The sequence below is a fragment of the Equus przewalskii genome, chromosome 21 (assembly GCF_037783145.1).
Source record: "Equus przewalskii isolate Varuska chromosome 21, EquPr2, whole genome shotgun sequence".
NCBI classification, from domain to species: Eukaryota; Metazoa; Chordata; class Mammalia; order Perissodactyla; family Equidae; genus Equus; species Equus przewalskii.
Window position 1 is genome coordinate 34,575,307 of NC_091851.1, and position 21,232 is coordinate 34,596,538.

General features: G+C 41.7%; 1 protein-coding gene and 1 long non-coding RNA gene across 3 annotated transcripts in view; one reads left to right on the forward strand and one right to left on the reverse strand.

Annotated features, from left to right (window-relative positions):
- Positions 1 to 4,373, reverse strand: part of LOC103551935 (uncharacterized) — a 9,811-nt gene extending 5,438 nt beyond the window's left edge. The window contains exon 1 of the long non-coding RNA XR_011530843.1: positions 3,540 to 4,373. This is a non-coding gene — a long non-coding RNA (uncharacterized lncRNA). The remainder of the gene's footprint in view (positions 1 to 3,539) is intronic.
- Positions 3,612 to 19,965, forward strand: WFDC13 (WAP four-disulfide core domain 13). Of its 2 annotated transcripts, none has more exons than XM_070588422.1 (4): positions 3,612 to 3,800; positions 6,261 to 6,411; positions 8,790 to 8,951; positions 19,950 to 19,965. In XM_070588422.1, coding segments are annotated over exons 1-4 (402 nt in total). In that variant the 5' UTR covers positions 3,612 to 3,712; the 3' UTR covers positions 19,951 to 19,965. The 2 variants fall into 2 exon arrangements, with proteins under 2 accessions (XP_070444523.1, XP_008519897.2); XM_008521675.2 differs by lacking the exon at positions 19,950 to 19,965 and adding an exon at positions 13,635 to 17,439 and having other exon boundaries at positions 3,613 to 3,800.
- Positions 19,966 to 21,232: the final 1,267 nt, after the last annotated feature.

Here is a 21,232-nt window from a genome sequence, read left to right on the forward strand (position 1 = left end):
GGAAGGAAACAACAAGATTAGAGCAGAGGTAAACAAAATAGGGAATAGAAACCCAATAAAAAGAAACAAGGAAGATAAAGGGTTCTTTTAAAAGATCAGTAAAATTTAAAGCCTTTAACTAGAGTGACTAAGAAAAAAAAAGAGAAAACAAAAATAAGTAAAATCAGAAATGAAAGTGGGAACATCACTACCAACTTTACAGGAATAAAAAGGGTTATAAGAGATACTATGAATAATTTTATGCTGACAAATTTGATAACCTAGATGAAATGGACAAATGCCTAGAAACACACAAATTACCAAAACTGATTGAAGAAGAAATAGAAAAAATGAGCATATCTATAACATGTGAGGATATTGGATCAGTAATTTTAAAAAAACTCCCAACAAAGAAAAACCCAGTACTAGACATCCTTTCCCCCTTTTGTAGTATAATCTACCCATGTAATCTCACATTTTTAACTGATTTGGATTATATACACACATAAAAAGTTATATAAAATAAAGATATTGTTCACATTTCTTAATTCCAAAAAAATAGAAGAGAAGGGAACACTTCCTGAGTCATTCTATGAGACCAGCATTATCCTGACACCAAGCCAGACAAAGACAGCACAAGAAAAGAAAACTACAAACCAATATCTCTTACGAATATAAATGCAAAAATTGTCGGAAAAAATACTAGCAAACTGAATCTAACACAATTTTAAAACAATTATACACCATGACAAAGAGAGATTAACACCAGAAATGCAAGGGTGGCTCAACGTATGAAAATCTGTATGTATTAGAACATAATGTAATACACCTCATTAATAGAATGAAGGGAAAAAATCACATGATCACCATACATTAGTGATAAAAATGTTAAATGGTTCAACCACCATGGAAACAGTTTGCAGTTTCCTGAAAAAGCTAAACAGATGAAATTAAACATATGATCCAACAATTCTGCTCCTAGGTACACACTCAAAATAATTGAAAACAGGTATAAAAATAAATACTTGCACACAAATGTTCGGACTGCACTATTTGCAAGCACCAAAAGGTGGAAACAGCCCAAATGTCCATCAACAGATGACGAATGGATAAGTAAATTGTAGTATATACATACAATGGAATATTATTCAGATATAAAAATGAATGAAGTACTAATACATACTAGAACATGAATGAATCTCAGCAACCACAGAGATAACATTCTCACTTATCATTTTGGCAAAAATTCAAAAGCATAACAGCACATTCTGTTAAGGGAAACATGCGTGCTCATGTGGTATGTAGCAGGACAAAATGGTGCAACATTTATGGAGTAGAATTTGGCGATATCTAACAGAACTACGTATGAATTTACTCTTTTAATCAACAATTACTCTTTTAGAAATTTACCCTGATGCTATACCTCCAATAATACAGAAAATACACACATGATTGGTCATTGCAGCATATTTGTAACAGCAAAATCTTGGAAAATACATAAACACCCACATGTGGGAGATTGGCTGTGTGACTAGGGTGTGTGCGCACAGTGGTGAAGAATGCAGCTGTAGGAAAGGGGAAGTGGCTATGAACAGCCTTAGGGTGATTCTCAGGATATATTGTTAAATGAAAACAACAAGGTGCAAATGAGTATATTTGTGCAAGAAAAAAAGGGGAATTAAGGATTCAAGTAACTGATAATCTTACACAAAACTTTCCAAAGATTGATAAAAGAGGGCTGCTACTTGGCACATTCTATGAGGTCATTGTCAGCTTGCTACAAAACCAGGCAAGGACAGCATAAGAAAGATTACAAGCCCATTTCCCTTATGAATAAAGATGTAAAATGCCTTAAAAATAGTGTTACTGAAACTTCAGTCTCTGAACCCAATGCCAATCCAAATAACAGGAACACAGTCTTGAGTGGAAAAGGAAAGGCGTTATTTCCTTTGCGGGGCAAAGAGAGCAAAGCAAGGGCTTGTGCCTGAAAAATTGGCAGCTCGCCGTTAAGAACCACGTAGGGGTTTTTATTTGGGGTTTTAGGTAGGGGAGGGAGGCCATGGCCTTCTTGGTCAGCGTTTTCCCACGGCCTGTGTCTAGGGCTGCTTCCAGTGGAGGAGAGAAAGGATTTCTCACATGAGTGTCCTTGGCTGTTTATCTCCATGGCGGAAGGTAGACTGACGTCAGGAAGCCAAGGAGTTGGGCCTGGGAACCTTCGGTTTCTTGACATTCTCTGGACATTAGTTTCTCCGTAAAAGAACTTCAAGGTCCTGTGATTAGCTACACCTTTGGTGGGAGCCCAGTGTGAGGCCATCTGGACTTGGACAATTTGTAACTTCTATTTGGTTGTAAAGCTTAGGGAGTCAGAGGTTAAAGAAACAAACATGAGTGTAACTAAAGAAGCAGTGAAGTGGGACCGTGTGCTTTTAATTTTAACTCCATACATGCTGGGTTCACTGCAGGGGGATAAATATCACCGCTGATATTAAGGAAGAGCCGGTAACAACAGCAAACTGAACCAAACAATATAAAAACGATAATACACCATGATCACATGAGATTAGTGGAGAAATATAAGACTGGTTTACTGTTAGAAAATCTGAAATGTAATTTAGTACATTAACAGATTATGGGAGAAAAATAATACTATCATCTCAATATATGTAGGAAAAAACAATAGATATAATTTCATATAAATTAATGAAAATTTTCTTATGTCAGGAACAAGAGAATGTTCTAAATCTGATAAAAGACATTTACGAGAAACCTAAAACAGACCCTATCCGAAAGAGGAAACTTAAGAAGCTTTCATTTTAAGTCAAGTATCAGACAAGAATATTCGCTATCACCACTTCTATACAATACCATATGGAGGTGCTGCCTGCACAATGAGGCATTACGTAAAGTTTGAATAAGAAAAATACAACCATTATTATTTGCAGATTATGATTGACTACACAGAACACTAAAAAGAGCACATCAAGAAATTATGATAGGGGCCGGCCCAGTGGCTCAGCTGTTAAGTGCACACGTTCTGCTTTGGCGGCCCGGAGTCCACTGGTTCCGATCCCGAGTATGGACATGGCACCGCTTGGCAAGCCATGCTGTGATAGGCATCCCGCATATAAAGTGGAGGAAGAGGGGCACGGATGTTAGCTCAGAGTCAGTCTTCCTCACCAAAAAGAGGAGGATTGGCAGCAGATGTTAGCTCAGGGCTAATCTTCCTCAAAAAAAAAAAAAAAAGAAAGAAATTTGATAAAAGGTAGAAGGTGATAAAAGGTGGAAGCAAGGTAACAAGTTACAGATCAATATGCAAAAGTCATTTCTCTACTTTAGCAACAAACAAAAAGAAATAACTAAAAAGTTAACGATACTATCTACATTTTCATTTTTTAAATTCAAGCCTCTCTAGAAATAAGTATAACAAAGACATGCCAGAACTCTACATGGCAAAAATTATAAAAATTTTGTCAAAGGACATGAACAAGACCTAGACAGATGAGAGACATAACAAGGTCAAGTTTAGGGGGATGAAAGAAGTATAGATTTGAAAACATTACCTGGCCCTGGAGTGGGCGTGGTTGGGAGGTGGCTGGATTTCTGTCAAGCCCTCCGGATTGGAATACACAGCAAAAGGCCTTGACTTTGCCCTCCTTCCCTCTCTTCTCTAAGCTGCGCCTGGTCAAACCCAGCAGTCTTGGGCCAGGACTTACTCATCTGTCCTTTCAGCAGCATGAAGCCTGTGCTGCTTCTGCAGTCCCTGCTGTTGATTCACCTAACACCACAGCTGGTCCCTGGGAGTCCCAAGCAGCATTTTATGAGTAGGTGCTGGGTCTGGGCCCAGGGGAGGGAAACAGCTCTGTGGAGATGAGAGGATCTGAGGGCTGACAGCCTGGGCACACCGCATGAAAAAATACAGTATCGGGGCCGGCCCCGTGGCCGAGTGGTTAAGTTCGCATGCACCGCTTTGGCCGCCCAGGGTTCCACCGTTCGGATCCTGGGCGTGGACATGGCACCGCTCATCAGGCCATGTTGAGGTAGCGTCCCCTGTGCCACAACTAGAAGGACCACAACTAAAATATACAACTATATACTGGGGGGATTTGGGGAGAAAAAGCAGAAAAAAAAAAGATTGGCAACAGTTGTTAGCTCAGGTGCCAATCTTAAAAAAAAAAAGGTATCATGTTCAAGAGTCCAAGTTTTATCATCAGCAAGATCTAGGTTTGAATCCCTCCTCTGTCGCTTTCTGAGTGATCTTGGGCAGACTGTCTGGGCCTCAGGTTTTCTCTTTGTAACAGGGATAGTTGGGAGGAGAAACTGAGATAAGGCCTGCAGACACAGAGCACTCTTACTGGACCATGGCGAGTACTCAGTAAGTATTAACTACTGTAAACATTATCAGCCTCATCATCCAGCTTATTCTGACTGCTCCTGGTTCCTTCATGGATGCTTGGGCCAACTTTTCAAGTATTACAACAGAGAAGAAAATTAAGTTGGTAGAACTCAAGCTGGAAGCTACGTAATCTCAGCCTTGAAGGATGTTTTGGGAGAGGAGAAAAGAAAGTCTCACATTTTATTTCACATTTTAAAAATTCAGAGGTACCTGCACAATTACCAGTGATTAGCATCAAAGGGAAGGTATAGAGTCCATCTCAGCAGCCACCATTGCCCAACTCAACATAACAGGAGCACTGGCCACAGTAATGCTGACCCCGACCAACGCCAAATGGGAACTGAACTCTTATTCACCATACCTGTACTCTTCTGTGGGGAGAGCATCTTCAGAATATTGGGGGCTCGGACGAGGGATATGTGTGGCATCTCATGTGTCTAGGGACACAAGGTCCTGTTTTAGGGGTCTCAGAGAGGGCATGTAGGTATGAAAGACTAAGGGAGGCTAAGCAAGCTGCAAGAGAACAGGGGTATCCAGGATAGAGTTAATTGGAGAATGAAGGACTAAAATTTGAGGAGAGACCTTCTGAAAAACCGGTAAGTGCTGTGAGTGAGATTGGGACCAGACATCCAGAAGAGGAAGAAAAACTTGAGAAGGTCAACCTCTTTGAGATCCCTGGCTCAGGACTTCCCCGCACTGTTCCACTGAGCCCCAAACTCTCCGAAGTGGGGACCAGTTCCAATTTCTCGCCCTGACCCACTGAGCTATATGGATGACTGGGAGGCCTAGGGTGAGTGCTGGGTCCTGGTCTCTGCCAAATTGTCAACAGTTTGGGCCTTGGCTTTTTTCACGCCATCTCTGGTGCCATTTGCTGTTACAATTATAGCCCCGACTTTATTCACATTTATTCCTTTCAGATAAGCATAGTTTCCTACCTTCTATTTACAAATACCTGCAGAGAAATAGATTATGGAATGCCCCACCTATGAAATTCGCCCCAAAGAAAGAGCAAGTCACAAGGTTCAAAAATTAGGGCCTGGCTGGGCTTGGATACAGGGGTTGCTGGGGCCCATCCTTAATGCTTTGGAGTTCAGGAACAGAGAAAATATTGTGAGTTTGGAGATTTGGGGCAGGATCTCCTGGTGGAGGTCATCTTGGCTTTGACCTGAGTACTGGGGGAATGGAAGGAATGAGATGTCAGCATCAAGATGCTTATTCTCCACTAACAGTAGAAACTGGGGGCATCATGGTGCTCTTGCCTCCTGATCAGTAGATACCCGGGAAGAAGGAGAAGCTGATCTTTGCATCCCATTCTGAAATACCTACCCTTCTCCCTGTGAAAGATGTCACCCCTAGAACTCATTTGTGATTCGGGTTCCGGCATTCTGATGCCAGTACCTTCAGTGGGCTGTGTGGTCTTCATCCTTTCCCAAAATCTTCCTTTCCACTCATTCTTCCTATACACAAATAAGAAGTGTTAGGTTGACCCTAGTTAAACTATATTGTTAGTGAGAGGCTGTACAACTTGCTGAGACTACAAAATGAATCAGTGCAAATGGACCTACACACCTCTCTCTTGCTCACAGCACACACCATTCATTCCCTTGAACTGGACCCAACCAGGGTCTACAGGGACTTGGCATCTGATCTGCAAGGAATGACCAATAGGTGCAGGCTTCTGCCAAAATCTGTCTTCAATCAGATATCCAAGCCTTGGTCTTCCCTGCTGAGAACTCAGAGGGAACTCAAAATCTTATTCCACCTCCCTGTGATCACACGAGAGAGATCACGGTGGCTGGTTTCCTGGCAGTTCCTTGGGCTTTTGGAGTTCTGAATGTGACTCCAGCCTGCTGTTTCAGGCTCTTCTCTTTCCTGTTCTGTATTCCAGAGTACATCTTGGAACCTCCACCATGCAGATCGGCCCCTGAAGAGTGTACTCAATTCTGTACGTTGCAGGAAGATTGCCCAAAAGGACTTCAGTGCTGTTCTGCCTTCTGTGGGATAATCTGTACGTTAAACTACAATGTAAAACACAAAAAGTAAGGGGATTCTCCTACGCCCAGTCCTCACCCTGGAGCTGCTGGTGGGAGCTCAACAGAAGAGTCTCTTACCAGCCACTACAATAGATCTCTTTTTCTCTCTAACTCACCTTCTCTTCACCAACAATAATTTCCATAAGTGTTCTGATTAAAAGAGCCTTTCTCCACTCCTGAACTATATAATCCTTCTCTCGCCATCACCACATCTGTGAATCTCTGAATCTGCCTCTCTGAACACACTTGCAAACCTATCCATCCACTGTCCTTTCGTGGAATACACCTGTATCCTGGGGCCTGAGACACTATATCTGGGATGCAAGTGTCACCAAAATCCCAAAGCAAATTTGTTCTGTTTTTGCTTGCCATCTATCACCAAACACCATCCTTTGGCCCCCAGTGTTCCTGGGCTCTGGAGGTCCTCCAGCCAATGGAAGCTTAGGTTAGTTGCCCAGGCGTTAGCGCTGGCCCCACATCTGCTGATTTGAGGGCGCTCCAAGAGCAGAGTGCTGATGAGGCATCTGGTTTCCAATGCTATTTTGCAACTATGTCTTTCTGTGACCTTGAGTAAGACAAGTCTCCATTTTGCCTTTCTTTTTCTCACACATAAAATGAGGACTCTTTTTTTTCTAGCCTTGCAAGATTGTTATAAGGTGTAAATGAGGTCTCAAAATATCAAAGGCAGGAGAGTCAACCAGTGAGCTTCTAAACTGTCTTCTTCTCTGCCATATTCCCTGCCCTGAGCATGATGCCCAACATATAAGACAAGGTACAGAGTGATTAATTATGGGGCCAGGGCCAAATATCTGGACGCAAATCCTGGTTCTACCACTTCTTAGCTGAGTGACCTCAGACAAGTTAATCAACCTCTCCCTGGGCATCAGCTTTCTCATCTTTCAGACTCGAACAATAAAAGTAAGGTTAAAATAGATAACCCATGCAATCTCTAAAAACATTGCTTGCCACATAACAGTGACTCAATAAATTTTAGCAATTAGGCAACCACTTTGCTCTCAAGACTGGCCCTTGCAATTAAACTCCACATCTTTCAAGACTCTGCACGGGAATGCAGAAGCATACATGTGACTCTTGGTTGTCACTGGGTTCTCTGAGGTTCTGCTTTCCCTATGGCAGCAGAACTTAGCTTCCTAGTCTCGTTTTAATGATGGAAGTAATGGAAAATAAAAAATTATATCTTTAAGGACAAAACTTCACCAGATTATATTTGAAAATATTTTTCTTCTATAGAACCAAACAGAGGGCTTTGGGAAACATCACGGCTGGCAACTGAGGCATGTTTCCCAGAGCATTTGGTAAGGATCAGGGTTTGGCCTGGCATTTCTGGTGTGAGTTTTCCCAGTTTTCCTCCTCTAGCCTCTCTAGGTCTGATATTCCCACAAGGTCAGAATAGCCATTTGTCATCCAGATCACACCCTCCTCCACTATCCCCTCTTGGGGCTATGTTCTCACTCCCTGGGGGAGGATGAGGTCCAGGGTGAGTTCTGCAACACAGAGCAACATAAGAGGGCCGAGTCATTGCCTAGGGGGAACACAAGGTACTCAGATCTGAGCCTTTGCCAGGAAACAGGCTGTGCCGGCCTGCAGGTTGACAATGCCCTGGGCAGTGAGTCGAGCTGAGCCTTTCACGCTCTGTGTGGCTTTGGTCAGCTCACTCTACATCTCTGAGACCATCAGCTTCCTCATGTAAAAGATGAAGAGGTTCCCATGCCCCTAGTTTGTGAGGCTTACATGAGGCCATGTGGAATGGAAGAACTCAGTCATTGCAAAGACTCTGCAAAGGTTAGAAGCTGCCAGCAACCCACTCTCTGGGTTCCAGATTTTTCCTCTTTAAAAAAACGGATGGTCTTTATTATTTTACCACTGTTACAAGAAAGGTGGGCAAAATGAAGTGCTTTGTAACTCCACCACCAAATCCAAGCTACCACTCAGAACTTGGTGGATTTTGTTGCAGACTGAAAAGATAATGATGAGCTTAGGGTCTTCTAACAGTCCTTCTGAAGTCACCAGAGATTCCAAGTTTAGGACGGTGGTATGTATTTCAGCTTAGACAGTCCTTTTATTAATCTTGTACAAAGGAATTCGATAAACGGTAGCAAGTGGAGGAGTTTAAGTGCATGAGCACCACTTTCACCCTTGCTCAGGCTCTGCTGAGTCTGCTATGCTAACTTTCTCTGCACCTTCTACACAATTAACTGCTCAGGCCACACACTGGCCATCAATCAATGCATCACCATTGTTACTACTCCAGAGCCCAGGCAGCAGGAAGACACTGAGCTCATAGTAGGAACCCAAGTATTATATCCAGGTAAAAGGCTAACTAAAGGTGGCTGGGGCAACCATATCAGGTCCTTTTATTGCAGTATTGCAGGGTCACATGGCTGCAGGTATATAAGCCTTAGTAAGCCTCATGCCGACGCACTGCTCAAAGAAGCAGGACTTCACCTTGAAGAGTCAGAAGAACATTGCCGTAAATCTGAGTTTGTCTCCGATGGACACGGGCACTCCCATTCTGCTATCTCCTGGTAGGGTTGGCTAAGCCTGTCCTTTGATGTATTGCATTAACTGTAATGGCTGTTAGATCCATGTGTGGAGTGTTTGCTCTCCCTGGTCCTGCAGCCTGTCTTCCGCAGAACGGTTCCTCTCAACTGACCATTGCTGCTCTGGAGACCCTGGTGCTGGCTGAGAAGTCCAGGTGAGGTAGGAGATGGCAGTGCCAGTGAGGACTTGAGAAAAATGCTGCTCTTGTTCCCAGAAAGTGAAGTGTTGAGTTTCCTGTGGCGACGTGGAATGGAAGACAGAACAGCCCAGGCAGAACTTGTCACAGTCTTCCACGAAACCTGGGTTCGGGTGGGTGTTGTCAAGGGCTTCCAACTTTTTAAATGTGAACTAACATTTTAGCCATGACATGCTGCATCTCACTTGGTCCTCACACTAACCATAATGCCCAGTTTACAGACAAGGAAACTGAGGATCATAGAGTTAAAGTCATATGCTCAGCATTAGCCAACTGGTCAATGGTGGAGCTGGAATATAAACCCGAGGCTTGGGATGCCTTCTTCCCAAGGGATTGCCATCTTGGGTGGCTCAGTTCACTTCTGTTGAGAGGATTTTCACCTTTTCCTGTTTCCACTGAATTTTTCCATTGATGATCTTTCCCCTACTTTCAACGTAGGCCTCATAACTCCTCATTCTCTTTCACACTTAGAAACCTGCCTCCCTCCACTTGTTCTCTCTCCAAGGTCCCATGTGCTTCTTCCTCTACGCTCTAACTCTAGCTCTGCTCTCTGCCCAGAATGTCTTTCTCCCACTTTTCCAATGAGCTCCACTCGTGCTTCAAGTTTCATATTAAATAAAAATCTCCATGGAAGCTTCATCAATTCACCCTGACGGAAGGGGTGACTCTCTTAGTCCTTTCCAAGCACAATATCTTGACTCTACTTTAAACTTTGTCACACTGTAATGTACTTATTTAACTTAGTATTTTCTCTGTCTAGATTTCGAGTCTCATAAAAGCAAGCACTGTGTCTGACTTCTTTGCCACAGAACCCTAGAACCTAACACTGCCTTGAATGTAGTGAGGATACAATTCTGACTTTTCGAATAGGCTGAGAAAAAAAAGGAGGCTGGCAAGGAGTAGACTAATCCTAACATTTGATGAATTGTTTTAACAAAGAAAGTCTTGCCTGCATAGTCCAGAACCTCTCAGACCTTGGCTGCCTACTTCACTTTTGCTTGATAAACTCTGCCTCCTTTTATAAATTATTTTTCTTAAAGACTAATTTGTAAATTTGAAAACAGAATAGGCTGAAAACCACAACAGAAGCTTGGAAATATCTGTTAACAGCGGGTAATAGGATAGAGTAAGGGCGAAGGGTCCTGACTGCTCTGGGACTCAGTCTGGCTCTGCCCTTGCTGACCTGGTGATGCTGGGTATCTCCAACTCCTCAGGGCCCCCATCTCTTCATCTGTAAGTGGAGCTGAATAACATCTACCCGGAGGTGTGTTGTGAGACAAAATGAGATGACACACAGGTTAAGCACATACCACGGTGCCTGGAAGAGTCTAAGGAGAATGTTACTAGCATTATTCGTGTCTTCTCAGTCCTTCCTTTATCCAAAATTCTTGTTTTATAAAGGAATCAAAGTGTACATTCCACCTTAAACTCCACGTTTTTAAAAAATTTCTCTAGGTCCCATATAAATTATGGGACTCAAAGAAGACAAGCACCGTGTTTCCCATCTTTGAAATATCTTCTTAGAGAGAACAAGGCACAGTTATGGAAAGTACTTCATCCCTGAAAGATCACATGGTTAAACCACATGAGGAAGGATCAGCTAATTTAACAATGATCTCAGTTCCTCTACTAATCTCCAGCAACTGTGGAAAATGTTTCTTCCCCCTGCAAATCCCAGGTGAATGTTACCAACTTGGAAATTCGTGGTCACCTAATCTCACAATTCCACTTCCCCCCACCACATCCCTCCCCAAATGAACTTTTTTCAAGATAAACTTATCACAATTCCATGTCCTACTCCTCTCTTCTGTGACACATTTCTCATCTGGCTGATCCCTCGTGACTCCTGGCCCAGAGCTAGAAATGCCTTCCAGAAAATTCTGCAGGTTCCTTTACCACCATGAGCTGACCAGATGTGGTTCAAGTTGACCTAGTGAGCCAGGCTCCTCACATTAAGATTGGCCCATTTGAATTGCAGCTATCACTGTTTTAGTCATCTCAGCTTGATCTGTCCATTACTAAAGGCACTGGTCACAAGAGGCTACTTAAATTTACAATTCAATAAAATAAAACATACCATCAGCTCCAGTCTCACTAGTCACATTTCAAGAACTCAATTACCTCATGTGGCTCAAGGCTTTAAACAATGCAGACGTAGAACATTTCCATCATCGCAGAAAGCATATTGGAAAGCATTGCTTTGAGCTACAAAAAGCTGATGTCGAAATAATAATGGCTAAGTAAAGATAATGACGTGAGAGAATTTTACAGGGGTTTAATATTATAGAATTTTTTTTACATTTAGTGTATTAGTATTTATTTCCAATTACTTGTGAAGAATTAAAATTCCCAAGATATGTACTGATCATTGAAGCATGTATTTGAACTTTTTACTCTGGGTATGAGTGTAATATGAAAAGAGCCTGAGGTAGGAAGAGGCAGTGATATGAAAATCTCCTATTTCATAGGCACCCACAATGTGGATTTTCTAGCTGAAGGAATTGGGGATGATACAGGAATGGGCTCGTGTTTTTGGAGGATTAGGTGGGTGTTGGACTAGAGGACCCATAGGTATCATACCAAGTGAAGATCATTACAAAAAGATATACTGATGAAATAATGATATGGACAAAGATGTTCATCAGTATTACTTATGAATGTAAAATATTTGAGACAATTTTAATATCCACCAATAGGAGACTAGTTATGTAAGTTATGGTAGATAGTGTGAAATGAATGTATTTATGAGAGGCTGTGGAATGGGACTTTTTCCATTGTCTCATAGATTTTAGCTGAGACTTCATAGGTAAAGATAATCATCAGTGAGTGCACACTCATCCAAAAGAAAAGTGCTAAATACCTGAAGAGAAAAGCATTCAGAAGTGGCCAGAGTGATCGGTGGCCATCACTCACCTCCAGCCATCTAAGAAAATGTTAGAGCTTTAATAAAGGTAGGATTCACAAGATGTTTTTGGAAGGGATGTCATAGAACTAAAGAATACTGTGTTCCCTTCCACCAGACCAGGTGAGGGGCTTTAAAAGAACCAACTGTTCACAGTTGAGTTGAATCTTCTGCCAGAAGGGACAACTGACATTCCAGCCCCAAGCTGAGTGCAACTGAACTGCAGAAACATTAGACTCCCGACCACACTGCTGTCCAAGTAGAGCATGAAAGAGTGCTTGGAAGAGATTGAGATGCATCCCCTGAGGTTGGGAGGCATAGAGACTATTGTCTAGGTGGTGAAAAGCAATGGGAGATGACTTCCCTTACAGAGTCTGAAAGGGCTAGGAAGTCTGAGTCTTCTTTTGAGCCAAGGAAATAACAGAGAAGCAGCCAGGCTTGAGACATCTAGGAAGGACTTCAGCAAGAAGGCTGCCAGCTGTGGACTCCTTGAGTGTGTTGCCAGGGGCAATTAAAGAAGGAATTAGCCACAGAGTGCCTCAGCCCATCAGAGAATGCTGTAGTCTGAAAATGAAAAACACCACTCTTATTGAGGGGGATTGGTCATGGACACGCCTTGAGGAAGGACAGACTGAATGTCTTCCAAAGGTTCGTCAACCCAGGATTCCCAGTTCTCTTTCTGTCTTACCACAAATCCTTCTTCTAAGGCTCCAAGAATGTCCCCAACAATAGGAATTGTGATCTACAAGTTTGAGGGATTTTTAGAATCCCAAGGTGGAATTTCTCCACCAAATGTCACAAAAACTGTACCTGGATTATGGGGTAAGACTGCCAAGTGGCCATTTCACGCTCCTCATTTCACTGAACAAATCAAGATGAGTTTCCCTGTTGGTTGTACTGATCAATCACCATAACAAAGGAGAAATAGGACTACTAGTCAACAATGGGGGCAGGAATTAGATCTAGAACATGGGAACCTTCTAAGTCTAGTGTAACAGAAGATTACAGCAACCAATACACACAGAGCCATGAGGAGCTCCCATGCCTCAGAAGTGAAGATTTGGAACATTCTACTAGGTGAAAAAACCCAACACTAATTAGCTGATACATTGCTGGCTAAAAGCAAAGGGAATGTGGATGAATCGTGAGGAAGAAATCATAAATATCAGCCATGATTTTCTGATCAGAAAACAGGACTATAATATTCTCTTCCTTCTGTATCATGGATATTTATAAGTATAAATGTCATTAATATTATATACCTATGCATTTATTTCAGTTCTTTTCTATCTCTCATGTTCTCTTATTATTTTATATCATGCGTGTAGGTAATATTTAAATTAGAATTTATTGCATGAGTGTTTTAGTCAGCCTTGCTGAGTAACAATCCGCTGCCAATAAAATCTCAGTGGCAAGCAAAAACAAAAATTTATTTCTGTCTCACACATCAGCAGGAGAACTCACCTAAACTGATGATCAACTCATCTAAACTGAGCTTGGCTGAGCTGGGATCTAGGCTGAGGTAGGGTTCACTTTTGATTGTGTCTCTCTTTCTTCTTGGACCAACAGTTTCTGAAGAAACACACTTCTCATGGAAAAATGCAGAAGTCAAAGGAGAAAATCCAACCCCACAAGCACATTTCAAGCCTTATAATATCCCTTGACCAAAGCAAGTCCCAGGACCACCCCCAACGTCAAGGAGCCAGGAAAAACAGAGGAAGTACAGTCTGTCCACCTGGAAGCCATTGGAAGAATGTAGATGTATGATAATATTGATTTGATAAGATTTACAAGAAAGAGATTAACTTAAATACTACAAAAGCATAATGCATCCAATAAACTCATACTTTTCATTTCGAAAAAGAGAAATATCCCTTCCAAATGACTCTGAAAATTTTAGAAAATTATGATAGTATAAACAGTGCCTGTGAACAGTACAGTAGAAGCAATGGACAGGTGGGAGGCAAGCTGGAACAACTGAAGCTGGAGGACGAAGAAGAAGGCCATACTTCTTACAGCCCAGCATTTAAATAATGTGAAGGAAGGAGAGCGCTAAGGAGGTATTCTCTGTGGAGATGGTGCATAGAGGTTGAATATATGAGAGAAAATGTAGTCCAAAAGAGCAAAACTAAGAGTAAAGAGAATGTGGTGAGACCAGGAGGAGGGATCAGAGACTTAGCCCTGATTGGAATCTGGGACTCTCCTGATGGGAACTTTCACTTAGTCTTTTGTGTCCCGTCAACATATCTTTATTGGAACAAATTTCCCACTTCAGTGTAACCAGAACTAAGTTAGTGTCTATGTACAGGGAAATGTTTCAGTCAAAGATCCCAGATGGGAGGTTGACTACTGTACAGGAATGCTGTATAATAGAAGTATGAAGAAATTTGAAGGTTTAATGAAAAAGGTGTCTGGATTCAAGATACAAATGGTAAGTATAGTAGTGTATCAGCATGGCTGAGTTGCTTCAGAAAACTTTAATGCAGGAATCAGTCAGGGAACTTGGTCCTGGAAGTTGGATACCCAAAGAAAGGAGTTGAGTGCAGAAACTTCCTATCAGAAAATCCAGGGAATCTTTTGGAGCAGTGGTGGAGGCAGCTGTTTAACCTGAAGCCAGCAAGTAGTATTAGCTCATAAACAAAATTAACAAATAAAATAGCTTGCATCTGTATTGACCAAGGGAGCAGAAAGAAGTCACAGCGAGATTGAGAGGAAATTATCTGTATGGAGTATATGAACTTAGATCCCAACCCAGTTAGCCTTGTGTGCTCTGCTCCTAGTGACTCTGCAGGGGCAACTTCATGTGAAATATGATGGAAAAAGGTCAGAAGTCCAGGGGACACGGTCCTAAGCAAGAAATATATAGGATGTATACGATATGGGTGCAGTGGCAAGATAGAGTAAGATCTTTAGAGCGTATGTAAGAATGTTCCTAAGAGCCAGATTTGTTCACAACAGATCAAGGAGATTTTTCTGGAGCTCAAATGCTAAAAACTCCCTGGGTCCAGGGGTGTCTGCCTGGAATTCCCTAATTTTGTAGGCATATATCATATGATAGGACAAGGGATGAGATGGTAGGGTAAACAGTAAATTGAGAATATGAGGATGAGCTCCTGTCTTTGGAAATCCCAGAAGTTACAAGACAGCAACACAACCACACAAGCAGCCTTAATAGGAAGAGATATGAAGAGAAACTTGAAATTTTAATCATGATTCTTCCAAAATTTTGCAACAATTGGTACTATATGCCCCTGTTCATTTGGAAATCACAGAAAATTCTCTTATCTGGGCCATCACTCATCTAAGTCCCTCCCCACACCAAAGTCTTACCTTTTGGCTTCTTCATCCATGGCTCTTATAATCTAACAGTGGAGAGCTGGGGCCATGGACACTTCTCGGCCTCTGAACTCTTCTATATTGTGAGATTCCTACTTTGAGAATGCACAAGTGCCCTCACCTGCCTCTTTGTTCAGAAAGCTGCAGTATCACCACTGCACCTTCCTTTGTGAACTTCTGGCAACTGATGATGTTAAGCTCAAAGTAGCATCTGGATAATTGTTCAGAGAAATGCCTAATTTCCTTGGGTTCAGCATATTGGACTAAGGAGGAAAGTCTGAAGGTATTACTTTGGTCTGGGAGTAACTGGAACCCAAAAGGTCCGTTCTTCTAAAAGACTAAAAAAGAAAAAAACAAAAATAAAAACAAAAAATAAATAATATCCCAACAACTAAGACTTATTAAATGCTAATGTTCGGTTAGACACTGTACACATGTTATCAGCCAACTCCATGCCACCTGAGATTTGTCAAAGAAAGGGAGGTATATGTACCAGGGTCTGGAAAGGAAACCAGGGCCACAATAGCCCAAACCCCAGAGACTGGCCCCAGACCCCTTGACTCTATGAGAATTTATGCTTCCACCTAATGCCAAATTTATACCTCCATATCTCCCCGTGGAACCAAAAAGCTAGCATCAAGCTTTCCTTGGCCAGGCTCAACCACGTCTAGGTCCATATCTCCAGCACGACAGTGCCAAGCAGCGGAGATATTTCTCTCTACCCAGCTACCCACTGTCTTTTATTCATTTATTGCCTTTATTATCCATCGCATCAAATTTATTTCCTTTTTTACCCCTAAACTCATGGCTGGACACAGATGCAATTCACAGTCCTTCTTCCCACAATCTTAGAACCGAAAGAATTCTGTGCAATCATCTGGTCTAATCCCCACATTTTAAATTTAGAATAACTGAGGGCCAGAGAAGAGGAGGATGGATTCAAGGCCTCTTAGAAAGAAAGCGGCATTGGTAGAATCAAGTACAGTATCTTGGATCCTATTTTGTCCTAATGAGTTTAATGGGCCTGGCCCAGCATTTGACACAAAAGTATGTAGTACACTTTCCTTGCTGTCAGACCTCTTGTCACATAGTGTCTGTCCTCAAATAGGCAGAACTCCTCCATATATAGCCTGTATTCACAATACAATCACGTTCTAGAATTTCACCTGTCCTCTTCTCTCATATCCCAGCATTTAAGATTCATCTGGGAACTCGTATGCTGAAAAAAAGACCATGTATCAGGAACACCGGCCAGGGCAGAAGTTGGGATTCTATGAAGCTCTGAAAGCATTAGCTTCACAGTGGTTCCCTTCCAAGTACATGCTTCCTATCTCAGGTGGATTTGTCTCTATCAGTGACATGTCCATTCCCACCATCAATTGATGTCACTTTATTAAGCTCTTATCAAACACAAAGTACCTAGTTACTTCCCTGGACCACTTTTTAGAAAACTGTCCACTCAACAGAGTCAGTGATAGGTTCCACATCCCATCAGTCTTTTCTCATCATTTAGGTGCTCCCTCCCGAACTAGGAACAAAATTGTGGGTTCTGACTACAGGGAGAGAATACCACCTAGGACATTACAAAATTCTAACCTGAGTCTAGCCTCCCAATATTCCAACTCTCTTTCAGGATAAAGGCTAAGGCAGGAAGGTAGCCCCTCCTGGGGTCTCAGCGCTGCTTTTACCACTATGCTAGTCATCCGGAGCAGCGAGTAAAGCAACAAGAAGAGTTCAGATGAACCTCCTGCTTGATGCTATTGGGAGAAGGTGGAAGAAATCTTCTGTGAGCTGAGACAATTCTATTAAGTTGGGACTTAAGTTCTAGGTGGTCCCTCTTACACTTAGTTCCATCTTCCCCTGCTCCACTACCTCTCGGCCTTGGGGCACGACAGGATTCGCCAGGTACCAAACCATGAAGTTAATGAACCAAGGGGGACCTTGTGTCCTCAGAGCCACATCTCACCCTGTCCACTTTCACGGTGTCCTGGAAAAAATAATTTAACTTAATTTAATACAAAGACCTGGGTTCAAATCAGTTTATGGTTTTATTCACTTATTTATTGATATTCTACCTTGTTTCAGAATCATTTAAGGCAGCTTACCAAGATTCATAATGTATCAGTATGAAAAAAGTTTAGCTTATACAAGAAAGACACAGCAAAGAGATATAAGGATAATAAAGTATGGTAGAACCATGGAAATTAGCACGGCAAATGCATGCTACAGGGTCATAGACACTCACTATGAGATGTCATAAAGTTGGCTCTAAGCTTTCGTATTATAAGAGGAGCACAATCAGTTACAAAGTTCAGAGTAAGCATGAGGTTAACCCAAGAAGATACTCAAGAAAAGTGGAAATATTCATGGTAGTAAATGGCAAAAGAGACAAGCTGTTCTCAAAGAGGAAACATTGTGTGGTAAGGTGAATACCAGTCTCCATGACAGCCTCGTGTTAGATTCCAGGGAGAGTTTCCTTGGGCTACTTCTTTAAGGGTTATTAAGCATAGGCTGACAATACACAGTTCAGCGACAATAGTTCTCTGGAGGCCCAACATGGATATGTTTAAAGAATCTAGAAGAAAAAATGGGCTAATTATCTCCATTTTCCCCATAGGCCCCCACAATATATTTTTTCTTTGTCCACTTTTAGGAAGGTGTTGAGAGGCAATAAATTTGAGACCACTTTCCCCAACAAGATCTGACTTGCAAATAGATTTTTAGCTTGGCTAAAAAGGCTAATTTCCCATGAAACTCATGAAGCTTAAGCTTCAGGCTCCTCACTTGCCTCATCCAAGGCTCAGAGCAGTTTCCTTCCAGGATGAGGAGAGGAAGGAGCATCCCCATCCAAGCATGGAGGCGAATAGCACTGTCCCAACACAGGGGGTTATACTGCATGCCCTAACTGCAGTCTTAAGGTATTACTACATTCACATCTGGACAACCTCACTGACAATCTGCCCTTGGTTGCACTTATCAAGCAAACCGATCTCATATTTGACCTCAAGGAGAAATAACAATCAGATGCCACACTGCAACATGCTTGGGGCCAGCCTTCAAAGCTTCATGGCCATATCATGAACCCAGGACAGGCACAGCCTGGGTGGTAAGGACTTGGTAGAGCTGGATCAGTGGCTATTAGGCTCCAATGAGAGTCCATTAGATCAAGATCAAACAGCTAAAATTCTCTAAGGCCTTGCCCCAGGCATGTAGCACAACCTGAGCCAGAAACCACGGACGAAGTTACAGATGTGGCATTACCAGTGTTATGAGCCCAGAAAGAATCTTTCCTAAACCATCAATAACTTAATTTTTTTATTGAGCTATAATTAACATATAACACTGGGTAAGTTTAAAGGATACAATGTATTGACTTGGTACATTTGTATTTAGCTATAGGATTACCACTACAGTGTTAGCTAACACCTCCATCACGTCACATAATTCTTCTTTTTTGTGGTGAGAATGATTAAATCTAGTCTCTCAGCAACTTTGAAGATTATAAAACAGTATTATTCACTATATAATCACTACGCTGTGCATTAGATCTCCAGGACTGTAACTTTAACATTTTAATCAACCATTCTAGAGAAAAGACTGAATTATCTTTCTGTTCTCTCTATAGAAATAAGATATAAAAAAGACATAATCAAATAATAATAAGCCACAAAAATATAGGAAAAAGATATTATAAATATAATTTTAATATATTTTTAAAAAATAACAAATTATGTTATTTTTCTGGGATTCATGACGTCTGATTATTTGTAAGTTTGTGATTTGCTGTAATTTCTTTCCTCATTCCAAATAAAGATTCACTTACATACCTAATTTTGTATGTGTAGTTTTGCATTGTTTTTCTAAAATACGGTTCCCAAAATAGTACAGGTTTCAAGCTCCAAAAAATCTGGACCTTTCTCTGCTTGGCTCTACTACTTCCAACTCTGTGTCTTTGAGCCTCGCGTCATCTTTAGGAAAATGGCAAAAGCAATTCTGTTCTTCCTCTTCCACAGGATTGTGCAAAGAGAAAGATCAAATGAACTAATGAGCATAAAAATACATTGTACACCCCTGACTGTGTAAGAGACATGAGTTGTTATGATTATCATAACAATTATTAAATTTATCATATCAATTATTAAAATTTTAAGGATTTACTGAAAAGAGTGAGATGTAAGAATGGCATTAAGGAAGAAGGGAAATGGCTTATCACCTACCTTCAACTCATGAAATCTGTACACCATGACTTGCTTTGAGGGGAACATGGCTGGACTGGACAGTACTTGGCACATACACCACACAAAATGTACTGACCTTCCAGGATGGAATCTCAAAGAGATGCCTCACCCAAGCCTGAGTTTATTTAATTTATTAAAGAACAAGTGACAGGAATAGAGAATCTGAGAGAAGGTGCTCTAATAGGTGGGTCCAACTCTTCCCAGGGGAGGGGATAAAGGATGGGCATATGAGGGACAAGGGTTTGGCTACAGTGATTGGCCAGAATAAGATGGAACAAGAAAGACAATGATGCTTATGGATATATTGCAGATTACTGCACGGAGTTCTTTTCCCAGTCCATCCCGGCAGAGATAGTGAAAGATGAACAGACTCTCAGTTCTCAGTGGGAGCTACACCAAGTCAATAAGGATATCTGGGAGACAGAATAAAAGAAGTCACTTTTTTCTTTCCGTCATCTGGGAGGAGGCTGAATGTGAATAATACGAAGACTATGATCCCTTGGAGAAGACCCTTATCACTGTCATGATCTCCCCAACGATTACAGTTTACAAAATAAGTGTAATTAAACAGATGATAAAGTTTTATAGCAACGGTTGGCATTTTTTTTTCCTGTAAAGGGCCAGATATTATATATTTTAGGCTTTTCAGGCTATATGGTCTCTGCCACAATTACTCAACCCTGCCATTTAGCACAAAAACAGCCATAGTCAATACATAAATGAATAAATGTGACAGTGTTCCAATAAAACCTTATTTGCAATCATAAGTGACATGGAAGATTTGGCCTGTCAGTCATATTTGCCAAGAACTGCTGTAGAGGAATTTGACAATTGTAGAGAAAACAGCTGAAAGTTATAAATGTTAAGCAATGCTTTTGGCTGACTCACAATGATAGAAGATAAAATTGGAGTTTAGGGGCTACCTGAGACTGGGGGCAAGGGGGCTCTTACTAGTAGATACCAAAGTTTTTGGAATGAATATCCAAATGCCTTTATCCTAAAAGTAAGAGTGAAATAGAAATAGATGATGTTACACAGGGAATATAAGCCCAGGTGTGAACCATCACAATTACTCATGGGATTAAGGTGATCTTGAATTCAGTTCCTCCAGCCGAGCAAGTCTCAACCAGAGGTGATTTTGCACAACAGGTGATGCCAACCCTGATATCGGTTTCCCCACATTAAACCCAGCATATATGGGGTTAAAACCAAAACATTCATTCCCTGCTTACTCTCTGGCTTCCTGGCTCCAGAATCTACTATCCTCCATGGAGACAGACACTGTCAAGGACAAGCACCTGGATCATCTCCTCCCCGCAAAGAGATACAGGCTGGTGGGAAAGCTGATGACCAGCAAGGTCATGGGCTCCCTCCTCTCTGCAAGTGTCTCAAGGCCAAAGACAGGCTGGTGGGAAAGCTCCGACCAGCAAGGCCATAGGCTCCCCCTCCCCTACCTAAAACCCCAAATAAAAACCCTTCCTTTTAGCTTTTTGGGGAGTTTGGGATTTCAGCGTTAGCTGCCCTCTCTCCTTGCTCAGCACTGTGCAAAAATAAAATTCCTTTCTTCCACCACACCCGGTGGCAGAAATTGGC

Bases quoted from the DNA above. Each gene is read 5' to 3' on its own strand.
- WFDC13 (XM_008521675.2), top strand. From the start codon at position 3,713: ATGAAGCCTGTGCTGCTTCTGCAGTCCCTGCTGTTGATTCACCTAACA. The intron at 3,801-6,260 runs GTAGGTGCTGGG...TCTGTATTCCAG, and splicing joins TCCCAAGCAGCATTTTATGA to AGTACATCTTGGAACCTCCA. The intron at 6,412-8,789 runs GTAAGGGGATTC...CTTTTATTGCAG, and splicing joins TACAATGTAAAACACAAAAA to TATTGCAGGGTCACATGGCT.